The following is a 17,740-nucleotide window of genomic DNA, read 5'->3' on the forward strand; positions in this document are numbered from 1 at the left end:
TTTGAGAAGTAACCAGATAATAACGACCTACTCAATTCTACTCAATACACTGTAATGACCTATATGGAAAGATAATCTAAAAAGAGTGTAGATATTTATATGTATAACTGATTCACTTTGCTGTGTATTTGAAACTAACATAACATTGTAAATCAACTATACTTGAACAAAAATTTTTTTAAAAAAAAGAGGATTCATATGTAGCAAGATAATGAAGGGATTTGAGTTCCTAACTCCCATAAGGAACTGAGAAGAGAATCTCAAAATATGAAGTTTGTGGAGCTGTTTTCAGAATAGGCTTATTTGTGTGCTGTTTTTCTCAGGAGCTTTAGAGGTTTAGCTCTAGAGAGTGGTATGAATTGGAATTTTGGAGAAGGTAGGTTAGATAAATGCCAATTAACTTAGAAAGTTACATGATGATGATGTATTTATTGACATGAATTATTAGCAAAAGGGAGAAAGACTGGAGTTATGAAAATGCTGGGCAGAGGAAGCAATAACATTTCTACTTTTGTTAGTAGTTCTGTTTACAGCCTTCCTTTTTCTCATTGGGGCAGTCATTCTTCCCACTTCCCAAGGGGAGGAATAACATGGTACATCTGTGAGCAAAGGTCTAATGTGATGATGTCGTGACTGTTGGCTCCCTGCCCAAGAAGAGTGCAGCCAAAGTACATAAAGATTCCAAATCATGTCTTCCCAAACAAGGTGTTGGGAACAGGCCAACTGTTTTTTTTTTTTTAATTTATCAGGAGACATGATAACCTTACAAGGTAGCAGAATATGTGCTTGATTTAGATTTGTTCCATTCCACTGAGCAAGATGGATAACTGTTGAGTTCATCTAGGCATTTAACTAAGAACGGGAAAATTGGCTTGGCCAAAATCTGTGTTATACATGTGAAATTATCCATCTATAACACCTTATCAAAATCTTGTCAAGTAAGGACAAAATATTAGCAGTTAGCATCAATTTGAACATTACAGTATGGGGATTAGCTACTCTACTCAATTGAGTCAGGACAAAATTCTCAGCAAAATTAAGAGCATGGAAGCATACGTTACCATATGTAAAATAGATAGCCATTGGGAATTTGTTGTGTGACTCAGGGAACTGGGGCTCTGTAACAACCTAGAGGGGTGGGATGGGGAGGCACCTGGGAGGGAGGTTCAAGAGGGAGGGGACATAGGTACACCTATGGTTGATTCATGTTGATGTCTGGCAGAAACCAACATCATACTATAAAGCAATTTTTCTTCAATTAAAAATAAAAAAAGCAAAACTGAGCAGAAAATCCAGCCTAGTGAGAACTTAAGATGCGGTGTTGACCCTGCACTTAACCAGCTGAGTGACAGAGGTGTGGCCGCCCTGTCACTTGTGTGGTAAGAGAACTGGATGAGGTGAGCTCGGGGTGAAGCTTCCTCAGACTTTGGATAAGCCACTCAGTATCTCTGGGTTTCAGTGTAGCTGCAAATGTAGGAACAGCAATCAGAGAACCAAGAATTATAGAAATTGTATCAAATTTTGGTGAAGTACAAAGTACTATACACATGCCTGGATATAGTAGTACCAGCTACTGAAGTAAGAGTGGTTCCCACAGCCTGGTCTCCAAGATGGGGCTGTTTTTATTTCTTCAAAGGCCTGATGGAAGGCTTCTGTGTGGCTATATTGAGGTGGCCCAGGATGATTTTTGAGTGGACTAATGTAAATTTAGTGTGATGGATTCAGGACATCCACGGTATTTAGAGTGCAGACTGGTATACATACAAGTCTTTGATTAATGAGAAACAGACTGTGAATTATTAGGTAAGTAAATACAGTCTTCCCAATAAGTAAAGTATTTAAAAAATGTAAAATCCCAGTGAAATAATGAAAGAAAATAATTGAGGTCCACAATCTCTTATCTAAAACTCTCAGAGTCAGACATGCTTTGGAATTCAGAAAAATCTTTGGATTTTGGAATTGTACTATGATGCCTAGACAATGTATTAAGTAACCTCTTGGGTGGGGTCTTGATCAGCACCGTTTAGTTGAGCACATTTAATTATAGGATTAAAATTTCTACAATTAGAATCTAGAAAAATAGTACAGATGAACTTATTTGCAAAGCAGAAGCAGAGACACAGATGTGGAAAACAAGCATATAGTTGCCAAGAGGGAAAGGGAGGGGGGGATGAATTGGGAGACTGGAATTGATGTATAGACACTACTATATATAAAATAGATAACTAATGAGAACCTACTATATAGCACAAGGAACTCTACTGAATGCTCTGAGGTGACCTACGTGGGGAGGGAATCTAAAAAGAGTGGGTATGTCTGTGTATAACTGACTCACATTGTGGAACAGCAGAAACTAATATATGGTTGTAAAACATCAGTGTTGTTTTACATTACCCTGGCTGTATGGTGAGATTAAAGGACTAAGTGGCTTCATAACAGTTCAGATTGAGTTTTGTTGCCAAATTCTTTTGACATGAACTTATAAAAACCTAACAAAGCCTTTCTTTGGATTTCTAAACTGCGGCTAAAGGGTGTTGGATGGACCTGATTAAGTAACCAATTATTGACCTATTACTATGTGTCCGCTTTAAGATAGTGCCATTTGCACTAACCTTTGTCAGCAATCTGTCCAAGTAGACATGATTATCCATTATCTGTAATTTAAAAATCAGGAAACAAGACAAGGACAGGTTAGTGATCAGTCAGAGGCACCGTGGTCAGTATGTGGCTGAAGTGGTTTGAACTCACCTTCTTCTGGCCCCAAAGGAAAAAAAAAAAACAGTGTTGTTTCTTTACTGCTTGGTCAAGACCTTTGGTTAGTACGACTGTCTGTCCCTGTTGCTTCATAGTTAAAAATAATATAATAATAATACTGCCGTGAAAACACAGGGTTTCTCTCCTTCCTCTGCAGTCTCTCTAGGGAAGTACATCCAGTGATCGTTTATCACTAATGACCCTCAGAGGGATCTGGGCCCTCTTTCTGAGCATCACTCGTAGTCCCCTTACTGTTGGACATTTCCGTGTAGCTGTCTCACTGACCCAGCAATCTCCAAACAGAACGAATCATCTGTTCTCTCTACCCTGCTCCTTTTAGAAAATCGAATCCACCATCTCAGTTACTCCTAAATGTATGCAAAACTCAAAATGTGTGCACCTCCCTCACTTTCCAACCCTATAAATAATCACTAAATCCTATGGGGTTATGGCTGGAGACCGGCACCAAGGGGGCTGGGGGTTTCAAAGTGTGGTAATTCAATTTGCCGATAAGAAATTTCAGATGCTTTTTACCAGACAGTGCTTGGTATTCTCGTGGTGGGGGTTTAGTCAGTCATGTATGACTCTTGCGACCCCATGGACTGTAGCCTGTCAGGTTCCTCTGTCCGTAAGATTCTCCAGGCAAGAATACTGGAGGGGGTTGCCACAACTTTCTCCAGGGGGATCTTCCCAACCCAGGGATCGAACCCTGGTCTCCTGCATTGCAGGCAGATTCTTTACCGACTGAGCCACCGGGGAAGCCCTTTGGTGCTCTAGACTGCTCTATATGTTATTGTCTGTTTATTTTGGTCTCAAAATTACCCGTGTTTTAGCTATTTAGGTGGGTGCACCGTCATCCTTAGTAGCTAGATATCACGCTTCCCAGTAACAAGGCCTCTCGCCACTAACCTTTGCTCCAAATTTGTCTTGGGATGCTAAGGAGGTGAAGTAACAGCCACCGATATTTTCATTCCCATCTCTAGGTAAAAGGCCAAACCTGAAGGTCCACATCAATACCACAAGTGACTCCATCCTCCTGAAGTTCCTGCGTCCAAGTCCTAATGTAAAACTGGAAGGTTTTCTCCTGGGATATGGCAGTAACTTATCACCAAACCAGTACTTCCCTCTTCCTGCCGAAGGGAAATACACTGAGGCCATAGTCGGTAAGACTTTTGGGTTTCAGGCATAGGAAGAAGCGGTAACAGGTAACGCGTGTTACATGATGCATGAATCCTGAAGCATCGTTTTTTTTCTACATCCTCAGCTGAACCGAATGCCATAAATACCAAACATCAAAATTCTTGTAACCCATAGCACAATTCTTTACATCAAAAAGTATATAATACTGCAGAAATAATCATTGCCATTATACCTACAATTCCTGACCATATAACTAAGCTTGCATAGGGAAAAAATAGTTAAAATAACTGGGCTTAAATCTCTGTAACATAGCTTGTTTATGTGGATTACTTTTCCTACCTGCTGTGTCTTTACTTTCTTCTGATATAAAATATGAACTTCAGCTTTCTGGGTGTCTCTGCATGACAAGCTACCTTTAAAAATAAAAGACAAAGCATTAATATTACATTAAACTTTTTAGAGTATTTCAGACAAAAGATTAAAGCTTGTATTTGTGTTCTAAAATTTTACATCTTTAAAAATATTTTAATCACATTAAATGTAATTTGAGGATGTGAGCACTGTCAAACCTTCTCCAGAAATATTATTTGCAAATAAAACATTTTAAAGGATAACTTTTTTTTTAAAAAAAAGGAATCCTCGACTTAGAATGCTGTCAAAGCCTTCCTGAACAGACTAAGATTAGGTTTGTATTTTGCTCATTGCTACACTTATTGCTAAATAGCTTTTCCATAAACTTTGAAGTTTAATCCTGTAACATGAACTACTATATATGAGATCTAATATTTGTGCATATATGCAGCAAAGTTAAAGATGAATCAGTTTTACCCTACAGCTCTTTCTCACAGAGAGGTTCTCATGGGTAAGTCTCTCTTGTACTTTAAAATTAGGCAAGAGAGTAACATTATTAGTTATAAATGCCTAGGCTAAATTTTACACAAGATAAGCGTGTTAAAAGCAAACACATCAGGTTGTTATCCCCCAAAATTTGAGAACTAGGCACTTTGACAAATGTAAAAACATTAACCTTGATCACATAAACCATAAGGAATTTGAAAATTTGCAAATATTCCTTCAACATATCCACTCTTTACTATTAATATAAAAAGTGGTTGGGAGCTATACATGTACCCCTGCACAAACAGAAATAGATACACTGTCCCTTTATTTATTGAGCATTAAAAGTAACATTTTACTTATGACAATTTTTATCCTTGGTTGTATGGATTGAAAATATGGTTAATAATAAACATCCTTTCCTTATGAGGCGGAAGGCATCCTATCTTAAAGTGACCGAAGTTAGATTGCTAATGAAAAATATATGTAGAAAACTACAAAGAAAATTTCTAGCACAAATATATCAAGCTTTTGTTTATTCAGTAATGAGGGACGGTCAAGTGGAATAGGTACCCTTTTATTTGTTTCAACTCTTAAAACTTCTTATTATGAAAAAATTCAAACATAAGAAGAATGAAACCTATAATGACTCTTGTGTATAATCTTGGAACTTGAATATTGTCACTCTTTTGCTCATCTCTTTCCATGTCTTCCTCATATTTGCTCATATGGGTATTTTAAAGCATAGCTAGATATTATATTTGTATAGTCTTTAAGCACTTCAGTATGCATCTCTAACAGATAAAAATATTTTTAATAATGTCTTACTTTTATCATATTATAACAGTAATCCCATTATATTGTTTTATGCCTAGTCCGTATTTAAATTTCTCTGGTCATCTTTAAAAATGCCCTCTTTGAGCTGTTTCTTTTTTGAATCAGGATCCTATATGGTCTACATGTTAGGTTTGACTTACATATCATAAGTCTCTTTATTATATAACAGTCCTCTCTCCCTTCTCTCTTTAAATGTCATTGATTTGCTAAAGAAATTTGATTATATATTATGGTCCACAATCTGTATTTACCTGGCTGCTTTCCTGTATTTTTCAACTGGTTCCTCTATCCTGGTATTTCCTATGAAAGCTGTTTTGATTTGGAGGCTGTATTAGATTTGGGTTAAGCATTTTCAGGAAAGAATAGTTTATAGGTGGTATTATTTCCTAACAACTCACAAAAGAGGTACATAAATGGCTGGTGTCATACTTAGTAATGTTAATACTGTTTGCTATGTTTAGGTGACCTCAGCCTGACCCTGCCATTATAAAATTCATCATCAAATTTTCACTTAATGGTTTTTAGCATCTATTGATGGTCATGGCCCAGATCCATTATTTTATACAGAGGTTGTAAAATGGCAATTTTTACATTTTAGAAAGAATCTAATTCTATCATTCCTTTTGCATTTTTCAACTGAAATTCTATATTAAAGACAAATTTTCTTTTATTTACTTTTTCACTTTCCTTATACAGTATTTAGGAAATACAAGATAAATTCTCATTGTAATAAATTGATGCCTGGAAATCTGCAGCATTGACCAATGGTATTGTTGTTTATTTTATAATCAGTAAGAATGCATCGGTTATTTTTATTGATTTGTAAGATATTTAACGATTTTTAATCATTATATCACTATCCATCCCTTACAATTATTCGCACTGTCCTTTAAATATGGTTGATTGTTTAACCTTGGTTCACTATTAAACGGTGAACTTTTAAAGTTAAAGTTTATGTCTTTTTCTTTGGTTATTCATACCAGAATGACCTACATTGAGTAGACAGGCAATAAATATTTGTGGCACTGAAATCTGAACAGAGTCAAGTCTGTGTAGCATATTTAGGCTGGAGGAGGCTATGAGAGACTGTCTAGTCTAGGCTCTTGTCATCAGGCTAGTATATAACTAAGCCATCCAGGTATATAAAACATCACTGTGTATCTTAAAGATCTTAAAGCACAATGATTCCCAACCTTCTCCTGGAAGGCTATTCTAAGCAGCATTTTAAAAACTCTTAATTTATCCTTTAGATTGATATGTTCTTTTTGTTTATTTTCTTTCTTTTCTAGTATGCTGGTGGAAGATGAAAAACATTCTTCTTAGATATTTACTTTTCCATCTTTCTTTACGCCAAGGAATCTGTGTGCTTCTGTTTTTAATACTTTGAAACAGACTTACATTTCCAAATTAAATGTTATTATCTGGTTGCTTAAATTGATTATAGTTTTTTTTAAATTATTATGGTTGTATTAATGGCTCAAAAATGGTTAAGCATCTGAATATTAGTTTTCAACTGTCACTCTAACAAATTACCACAAACTTGGGTGGCTTAAAACATCACAAATTAATTAACTTACATTTATGTAAGGTACATCTACCTGGGAGTAGTGACTTCTGATGTGAAGCACTGTTGGGAAAGTTTAGAGATTTTTTTGTCTCTTTCTACAGCTCACAAATGAATTCTTTCCCATCCTATTAGTAGTAGTATAGTGTTAGTCATGTCCAACTCTTTGCGACCCCATGGATGTAACCTGCCAGGCTCCTCTGTCCATGAAATTCTCCAGGCAAGAATACTGGAGTGGGTTACCATTCCCTTCTCCAGGGGATCTTCTCGACCCAGGGATCAGACCTGGGTCTTCTGCATTACAGGCAGATTCTTTACCAGCTGAGCCACCAGGGAAGCCTTTTCCCACCCTAAGTTTTGCTAATTCCTTGAAGCCCTGCAGTTGGCAGAAGAGGTTGCTGGCACCGTGTGGCAGGTGGATTCATGCGTTTTGTGGACAGTTAAGGAACACCTGGGCTTCCCAAGTGGCACTAGTGGTAAAGAACCCACTTGCCAAAGCAGGAGATGTAAGAGACTCGGGTTTGATCCCTGGGTTGGGAGGATCGCCTAGGGGAGGACATGGCAACCCACTCCAGTATTCTTGCCTGGAGAATCCCTTGGACAAAGCAGCCTGGTGGGCTACAGCCCATGGGGGTTGCAAAGAGTCGGACAGAGCACGTGCGCAGCTCTGTATGTGAGAAGCCCAACGTGGGTCTCTCGGCTAAAATCAAGTTGTGGCCAGGGCTGCATTCCCTCCTGGAGGCTCTGAAGGGAAAATCTGTTTCTGTTTTTGCAGTTTCTAGAGGGGCCCACCTTCCTTTTCTACCTTTAATCTAAAAATAGGATACAAATGAATACATAAACTAAACAGAAACAGACTCGCAGATACAGAGAACAAACTATTGGTTTGTTCCCTATTAGTGGTTACCAATAGGGAAAGGGGATGGGGAAGGGGCAAGGAATTAGGAGATACTATGTATAAAATAGAAAAGCAACAAATAGATATTATACAGCAACGGAAGTATAACCCTTATTTTATTATAACTTTTAGTGGAGTATAATCTTTAAAAATACTGAATCACTCTGCTGTACACTTGAAACTAATACAATATTCTAAATCCACTACAATTTAAAAAAATCCAGCAACATTGGGTCAAGCATTGCTCACACCACACTTCTCTAATCTCTTCGGCCTCCTTCCAATTTTAAGGATCCTTATGATTATATTGAGCCCACCTGGATAATCTAGGTTACTCTCCATATTTTAAATGGGTCTACATTCTTCATTGTACCTGAAACCCTAATTCTCCTTTATCATGTAACCTAAGATATTCACAGGTTCTGGAGAGGAGGATGTGGGCAATCCTGGAGGGCCGTTATTCTCCATGGCACAAACTGTATGTTTGAAATTTGTGTCTCTATTCCGTTTCTGCTACCAGTTTAGAGTATCATCATTCTCAATTCTGCTCATCCGTAAAACAGTAATTAAGTCTATTTTACACAGATGTGCTATGGGCGTGTTAGTGAATTCATGATCATAAAGAGATGATTTGAAATCCCTTGGGTGCAAGTTGCATGAGCAAAGAATTTTTATTTCTTTGTGTAAAAAAAGCACCACTTACATCCCCTCTTCTTACTTTATTCTGTAAGAGGATAGTAGTATTTCTTCAGTTGCACCAAACTATACCCAAACATTGTAACTTATTTTTGTTTTCAAAACAAATATTACATGCCGTTTTGTCTGCCCCATTCCACTTCTTTAAGTGTTTAAGATTCCACCACTGAAATGAGAAACGGTTGATTATTCAGAAATATTAAAGTTAACACTTAATGATATGTGGACTAAATAATCATCTTTAAGCATTTCTACTTTTATTTTAATATGTATCTAGTTTTGACAGAGGTATTTTCAAAGTCATGTTCTGGTCTTATATGTAAAACTAAAAAACATAAGAAATATTCCCTTTTGCTATTTATGAAACTTCTGAAAAACTTTTACTTTTGTAGAATCTTCTAAGATTTTTGTAGACTAATTGGAGCAGAAGAAAAAGGAGTATTTTCCCAGATGAAAATTAATAACTATTACTGGCTTTGAGTCTTGCAGTGATGTGGTAAAACATGATTCTCATATAATAGATCTGAGGTTCCCATATCCTTTTTCCCACATCATTAATGCTCTCATTCTGGCTTACATATCCAGTTTTCGCTTTGTTACTTTTGTGTTCAGCTGTTGGTAATTTTGCAAATGTCCAAAAATGTAAAAATGAGAATTTTTTGACATTGAATCTTTATAGACTCACACTTTATGGTGTTCTCTTAACCTCTGAAAATATGTTAATCAGTGTCACCTGGCAAGGAAGAAGTTACATTCCATCAATCTTGTAGAGCAGGTTAAGGAGTTATTTTAGTATCCTTACTACAAAAAATAAAAATCTTAAATTGGAAAAAAAAATCACATATTTATCACTACTAGGAATTCTGATTAAAGGATTTCTTTCAACTAGGTGTTAGGACTCCAAAGGGATTTGAGGGAAAATTTCTTCACTTCCCCCTATTCTCACAGCTGCTAACCCTTACGTTAACTGCCCTAAAGAGAACGGGTTTTTCATGCTCAGACAAGCAGTCTTGCCTGTAGCCCCTCAGAGTGGTTCCTACGCCAGGGAGGATGGGCTGAGATGCTCTGCCTTGGAAGGAGCCTGCACCAAAATGCTAACATCTGCATTTAAGAAAAGATCCTCCTCTGCCTGGAGAAGCAGCATGATGTGGAGAAAGAATATGTATGTTTTCAGTGAGACAGACCCGAGTCCAAACTCAACCCAGTTACTTACGATGGAGTAGTTCTGGGTAAGCCACTTAACTTGTCTCAGTCAGTCCATTTTTTTCATCTATAAAATACGTTATGAATACTTCAGAATTGTTGTGAAAACTATAAATTATTTAAGTAAGACTAACATAAAGAGGAGGTATGTCTTATAATTGTTTATAATTGTCAGTTGCTGTTATAACAAACTGAATGGTCTTGGATAACCTACCTAACCTTTCTGAGCTTTGTGTAAGATCTCTGGGGTAGATTGCTTTAGCAGACTGTCAGTGACTTAAAAGAAGTAACCATACTCATCTGTTTAACTGCGACTAAGTGTTTCCTTGGAAGGGATAAATCCCCAAACAGATTAAGAAACACAATAGGCAGCAAAATCTAAGACTGTGATACACAACATTTGGAGCGCACAGAACTGTCTTCCATAGTCAGGTCATCTTTTAGTCATTACTGGGGGGAGTTCCTATTCAGTGACTTTGAGTAGAGTCTTCAGGTAACTCAAGAGTCTCACAGCTGTGGCCTCTTAAGGAGAAGGTGGATCCTCACAAAATTCAGTTGAAAGGGTTTGGTATTCCAAGATTTCAATTTGTTAATGTCTTACTCTAAGAAAGCAATTTTAAGCAGGAAAGTGGAAAGAATTTTGACCCGTCTTACTAAATATAGATCAGATTAAGAGCCTAACCCTGTTTCATTTACTTTAACTGATGGTAGTTTTATCTTAAGTTCAGGTCAAACTTTAATCATCAGTTCTTATTTTGACATTTCTTTCTTGCTTTTGTTTCACTGGGGAAATTTTTGTTGAAATTTTTGAATAAAATTTATTTACAGTGGTTCAGACATGAATATCAATTATGTGTTTACAAGTGTAATTTATATTCCTGTAGATATTAACACCCCTCACAAGTTTTACCCTTAATTTTTACATTTGTGTAGAAAGCAAGAGCAAATGCACAATTCTATATCATCATTGCAACCCTTAGAACTTCAGTTGTCTTTTTCTCTCTGTATAAAAATATTTATGTGTGGTCTATTCATTTTATGGAAGTGGGGTGAAATACAAAATAATAGAGATTGCTACTATTCATTTTATGGGAAGATAAATACTACCTAATGAGAAAAAAGAAGTGAATGTTTATTGTGGAAAATGCCACCAGGATGTTGATGGTGGATTCACTGAATAAAAGTAGCTAAAGGTTGAAAATTATTGAAGGAACTATTTAAGGACTTAAGCTGAAAAATAGCTTGTGAAAGGAGCAAGGGAAACTCACAGGAGGAAAAGATACACTGTCTGTCATTAAAACCAGCTCAGTTCCCATCTCTCTGGCAGAATCCTTAGGGAATTAGCAAGCAGCTTGCGCAGAGCACCGTCTAGCAACAGCAGTGAATACAAGATAGTCCCAAAATGCAGATGAGGGATATGATAGTTGTGGAGGTGTAGGTCGTGGTATTAGGGTCCTTTTACACATAAGGAAACGGAACCTCTAAGAGCTTCAAGTCAACTTCCAAATGCGTCAAAGCTGGTAAATGGCACCTGTGTTTGAACTCAGGAAGCCTGGTTTGAGAACCTGAGCTCTGAAGCACTGTAATTTTATCTGTTGTTCTACAGTGGAAAGTCTACATAAGAACCTGATTTGTTTCTTGTATAATGCCCTTTATTTCTTAGAATGTTCTTTAAGCAGTAAGGGCTTCCCTGGTGGCTTGGGCCGTAAAGAATCTGCCTGCAATGCAGGAGATGGGGGTTCGATCCCTGGTTTGGGAAGATCCCCTGGAGAAGGAAATGGCAACCCACTCCAGTATTCTTGCCTGGAGAATCTCACGGACAGAGGAGCCTGGTGGGCTACAGTCCATGGGGTTGCAAAGAGTTGGACACAGCTGAGCAGCTAACACTGTAAATAGTAAGCAGAAAGGTCTTGCATCATGGAAGAAGGAATGAGATCCTTTCGGATTCCCTGGTGGCTCAGAGGGTAAACCGTCTGCCCGCAATGCGGGAGACCTGGGTTCGACCCCTGGGTCGGGAAGATCCCCTGGAGAAGGCAACGGCACCCCACTCCAGTACTCCTGCCTGGAAAATCCCATGGACTGAGAAGCCTGGTAGGCTACAGTCCATGGGATCACAAAGAGTCGGACACGACTGAGCGACTTCAATTCACTTCACTTCATTAAGATTTAAATGAAATAAAATCTGTGAAGTAGTTGCTATATCCACAAAACTTGTTCTTTTCTACCCATTCCACCACCACCATCACCATCTTTATTTTGAGTTGCCCATCTGTGAAGCCCTACTGCGCTCTACTCTCCTCAAGGCCATATCTGCCCAAGAAAGTCAATATTTTTGTCTCTCTCCATGAATATCCTAGAGGCTAAGCATTTTCTTTGACCGTCATTCTTAGTAAACTGCCACTTGTTTTTATTTTGGGGAGTCTTGTCTATTCCCAGACTCTTCCCAAATAGAAAATTCTGAAGAGGTAAGGACACTGGAAGCCTCGGATTTCTTTTTCACATCTAATGTTGTCGTAATTTAGAAACACAGTGAATGAACAAATGGGTGAGAGGAAAGGGAGAGACCCAGGAATCTGAAATAGCTATGGGTCGCATTTAGATGGATTTTTCTCTTTTGTTTAAACTGTTTTCAAAATGTCATCCAATTCTCATTTGGTTCTTTCTCTGGAAATGATTTTTACCACTGAGAAGTATTTGGCTTTAAATCGTCAAGATTAACCCAGATTTCTCATTAAACAATAGGAATCTCAGAATCACTTGATTTTCCTCCAAGGTGCAAAATTTAGCAGAACTTGAGTAAGCTTCAAAGGGGAAGTTTTTAAAGAGGTTGGCCTAGTAGGAACCAATTTCTTAATAAATTTTATGGAAAAAAAATAAGTTTTATGGCACCACTGAAATAATTCACCATGAATTCATACCAGAAAAGCCTTGTTTGATAATAGATGCCCATTTCACCTGTTTTGATAAAGATAACATATTTTCAAGGTTCTGTTTATTCTATTGGATTCAGTGTTTCCATGGTCTTCCTGGCCTCACCAAACAATAGATAAACTGTCTCCAAATTTATCTTTTCTTGGAAATACAATAAAAGAAACTCAGTATTCCAATAAAAAGTGCAATTTTTTCCCAATGTATTGCATAATGCACTGAGACCAAAATCTAACTTTTACTTATTTTATTCTTAATTATATCTAGAAGGGTTCTGCAAAATAGCTTATGGCCCTTTGGCATGAGTCAAAGGTATGCACTGTCCCAGATTTATTGCAAAAGGCTTGTTGATGAGAAGTGAATTTAATTAGAAAGACAGCTGCTAATAGGGTAAATTAGCAGATTATCTGGAACAGATAGAAGATAATATTTAGATACAATACAATACAAGATAATATTTAAAACTTTATAATTTATTTTTCCTAAATTTCCATATTTTCCATTATAATTTCCATCTCAAAACCAGACTACCATCAAATCCTAATTTCCTAACTACTCCTATTATTTCCTTAACATTTTACTTTCCCAGGACACAACACTCTCTGTCACATACCTGTCTTGTCTGAAGCGCTATGCTGTGAATACCAGCATTTAGTCACATTCAGGTCTAGGTTGTTCCATTTTCATTATTTTGCTTTTGTTTGCACTAGTCATATTTTAGCAGCTAACTAGTGAATTGCTCAGGGTGAAAGCTGACTCTCACCATCCCCCATGTACTCCATGATCAGAGTCAGTAGATCCGTGGGTGTAACAGCTGACTGCCCAGAGTCTGCTGGGAGTTTGCTGGGCAAGTCTCTGAGTCAACACTGTAAACTCTCTTTGCCTAGGGTGGAAATCTCTAGGAGAAAGAAGAAATTATTCAACTGGCTTACAGTGTTGACTCTACCCTATTTCTCAGACCAGGTTATGGCTTACATCTGCTGTTGTGGCTTAATTATTAATAGTGCTCCCATTTCTTTCAAAAGTGTCCCAGTTTAGTTGAAAAGTTATAGCGTAATACACATGTGGGTGAAAGCCTTGAACTCACAGCATCCTCCCCCAGTCTTTCCTTGCCTGATTCCAAGCTAATAGTTTAGCCTTTTCTCTACCACTGGGGATACTCCTCAAGAAGAAGATATTCTCCCCAGGCTGGCATTCATTTCATTTGTCAGCTTGAGTGCACAGTAGCTGCCCACCAAATGCTGGATTGGAAGTTTTCACCAACCCATGAGCTTAAACTTTGATATCGTTGGGGAGCTACAACGTGTTGGGCCAAGGGCTTTACAGAAAGGGTCATTGACTCCTCACAGCAGCCCCTCGATGCAGGTACTACTAGCATCCTCTTCTTCCCATTGAAGAATAAATCCCTGAGAAGTGAAGAAAGCTACATGTGGCAGGCTGGCTCCAGAGCCCCTGCATTTGACTACCATGCCATACTGCCTTCCCCCCATGGCATTTAAGTATTCTGTGACCTTTGAACTCTAGACACAGACTCATCTCCTGGGAATTATTCCTGACCCCTCACCCCCCACATGATGATGCGGACTAGAGCATTTGAAAAGAAAGACATCTTGCTGATTTGATGGCCCTGGCTTCCATCTGATAGTGAATGCGACCAAGCTTTGTTATTTGAAAGGACAATATCCAAATAAAGTTGTGATTATTCAGTCATATTTCCTGTAGAGATGATATTGGCGAAGTGACGAATTCACTGGAAAATGTGTGTGTGCGTGTGTGCAGGCTCTCCATCAAGGGCAAGTCCTTGCCAAACGTTAAATGAGTTCATAGACAACACCCTACACTAAATTTCTCTGTGGGGCGCACCTATAAAGCACAGGCAAGGAAAAAACTGCGGGCGATGAAGTCAGCAATGTTAATGTCTAACAGGTCTCTAAACTGGGAAAGGATGCGTGCTGGCTGTGGAGGCAAATGGTACGAGAAATGGTTTAAGTATTTGTTTCCAGTGTCAGGGCGAGAATTTGTCACAGCTTGCAAGTGAGGCAGGGTTAGCTTGGGACAGGGGCTGAATGAGCAGCTCCAGGCTGAAAGCTGTGATAACAGGAAATGCAAGACTGCCTGGTCCATCCAGGCTGTGGTGGGAATTGGGGATGGAGGGGGAGGGGAGACCTGGCTTTCCAGCCATGTGACCAGTGGACTCAGAAGAGCCCTGCATTGAAGTTTAGTGTTTTGCTGTCATGGAAATTTTAGTAGGTTTACCTTTCATTTTATTTTGTCAGACGGGTGGGATGGACAGTGGACTGTATGCTGAGGGCTTGGTGCCTGGGCTTGTCTCTTGACCTCCCACTCCCTCCCCTAATTTGGTTCTCAGCTGCCTGGTCCCCCTGCAGCCCTGCCTCTTCCCAACTCCATTTAGCAACTACTGCTGCCTCCGCCTTCTTCGGGCACTTGGGTGTGGATGTGGGGCCTGGGGGACGCCCTCTCTTGGTGACATCTGGCAGGACGGGCTAGCTACCGTCCTGGCTGACACATGCCACAGCGCATCAGCAGGTGCTTTCACTTCTGTCAGCTTCTTTCCCACCCCCATTCGGGCGCATGGTCTGTCCCAGAGCTGAGGTCACAGTCCCTTGGGGTCTGTGGATTCCTATGGCAGCCCTTCAGGAAAGGGAGATTGGCTGTCTTGCCTTGGGGGCCGAGGGGTGGGGGCAGTAAGGTGCTCTGATGCTGAGGCTGCCTCTGGTTGGAAAGGATCCCAGGCAGTTAGGGGAGGTCAGGGTCTGCACTCCTTTGCAGAGCAACATTAAATAACCAATAAATACCATGAATGGTCAAAGCAGAGTCTATGAAAGAAAGGAAATGTTTTATATTTTGGTGTGTTTAATGTTTTATATTTATATAAAACATAAAAATATATGTTTTATATATTTGTGCTTAATGTCTTTAACAGGGAGTCCCACCTTTTGATTTTGCATTGAATGGGGCCATAAAGTGTACAGTCAACCCTGGGCAAAGTGTATATTATCAATAGCTTTGCATCCCCAAACTCAGAGGAAAACTCTCAGAAAAAGTTTCCAGGAATGTCTTCCACGTTGAAGTGTCTTTGAAATGCTCCTCTGCTTGGAAAAAGGGTGCATCTTTGCATCCAGACAAAAAACTGAAGGGTGAAGGAGCGTGGCGGAGCCTTTGGGGTCCACATTTCAGTGTTTAGGAAAAGCTCTCTCTGTCCCTCAAACCTCTTCCTCCCACCTATCCTTCTCCACATCCTCTCTTCCCGGCAAAGCTGAGCTCCTCTCTTATTTAGAGGCTTCACTCGCAGCACAGGGATGAGGGGCTGCTGCTTGCTGATGCTATCATTCCTGAATAATTCCTCTTGTACCAAGCATGAGCTGCCAGTTCCCTTCTGTGGTCTTTGACTGGACATTATAGAAGCCCCCGAGTGGTGGATGCTCCTAGTCGTTTTGCCTTGGCAGCTGCTCTGTGGTCCAGAGTGGCTGAGCCTTTTATGGACCATTTAACCATCACCACTGCGCCCCCTGCTTGGGTGCTGAGGCCCTCACACTGCCTCTTCAGGGCTGAAAGAAGCCAGAACTGCCTTGGAGCCCCAAGGCATAGCAGAATGCTTTGTCAAAATGGGAATTGGTTCATTTTCCAACTGATTCCCAACATTAAACAGGAATAATGACTGAACAGTAATTAGTAGAATTTGCTTTAAAATTTGGCTTAGATTGTTTTTCGGGTGAAAGAAAGATAAGGATTATTATTACACACAAAACCATCTGCTTTTTATAGCAAAGAACTTCAAAGGAAAAGGTCAGTTCTACAGATAGGTTCATCAAAGACAAATTCAGCACTTGAAGTTTACCAGCTTTTCAAAAGATGATTTGCTTTTGCTGATAGCTATTCCCCAGACTTATAATTGCTTTTCCTTTCTTCCCCCAAAGCAGAGACTTCCATCTTTACTCTAGCCCCAGGCAATTAAGGGATAGAGAAATAGATTCATTCATTTGCTCAGAAAATGTTTGCTGTGCAATTGCTGTTTCCAGGTACAGAAATGAACAAAGTGTAAACTGAGTCTGGGCCAGATCCCATGTGATCCTCAGCCCACGTCTTCTTACAGAGGCTTTGTGGCCGTGATGGTTTAGTCGCTGTCATGTCTAACTCTTAACAGAGACTTAGAAATACTCTAAAAGATGGATGACTTCTATCTGTGATGATTCATATTTCTATAGATGTTCATTTTTATGGGCTTCTCTAGTGGCTCAGATAGTAAAGAATCTGTCGGCAGTGCAAGAGACACAGGTTCAGTCCCTGGGTCAGGAAGATCCCCTGGAGAAGGGAATGGCAACCCACTCCAGTATTCTTGCCTGGGAAACCCCATGGACAGAGGAGCCTGGTAGGCTACAGTCCACGGGGTCACAAAGAGTCAGACACAACTGAGCGACTAACATACACAAGGGCAAGGTGCTAACAATCTCCTTAGTCATTTATTAAAAACAGCTAGGCTCAGTAAGCGTAGCAGTACTGACATTACTTATAACTGCTGTCTTCTATGTGGATTTCTGGTTTCCATGAGGCTTTACAAAGCTGTGACTAGCATGTGCCCAAGAAGACACCATGTTAAGTTGCTTCAGTCATGTCCGAGTCTTTGCGATCCCATGGAATGTAGCCCACCAGGCTCCTCTGTCCATGGGATTCTCCAGGGGAGAATACTGCAGTGGGTTGCCATTTCCTTCTCCAGGGAACCTTTCTGACTCTGAGATCAAAGCTGAGTCTCTTTTGTCTCTTGCAGAATTTCCCCAGTGTTTCAAAAAAAGATGTCCCATTAGTGTTTTTCCAGAAGGGACACTGAATTTCCTGAAAGAACATCAGTGATATTCCTGAGTTGA

General features: G+C 39.4%; 1 protein-coding gene across 37 annotated transcripts in view; it reads left to right on the forward strand.

The window, feature by feature from the left end:
• The window catches only part of ABI3BP (ABI family member 3 binding protein), a 271,320-nt gene that overhangs the window by 62,907 nt on the left and 190,673 nt on the right, over window positions 1-17,740 (forward strand). For all 37 annotated transcript variants that reach the window (XM_070454961.1, XM_070454969.1, XM_070454962.1 and 34 more), the window contains exon 2: window positions 3,738-3,917. In XM_070454961.1, the coding sequence (XP_070311062.1) occupies window positions 3,738-3,917 (180 nt within the window). The remainder of the gene's footprint in view (window positions 1-3,737; window positions 3,918-17,740) is intronic.

The sequence above is a fragment of the Odocoileus virginianus genome, chromosome 25 (genome assembly GCF_023699985.2).
Source record: "Odocoileus virginianus isolate 20LAN1187 ecotype Illinois chromosome 25, Ovbor_1.2, whole genome shotgun sequence".
Taxonomy (NCBI): Eukaryota; Metazoa; Chordata; class Mammalia; order Artiodactyla; family Cervidae; genus Odocoileus; species Odocoileus virginianus.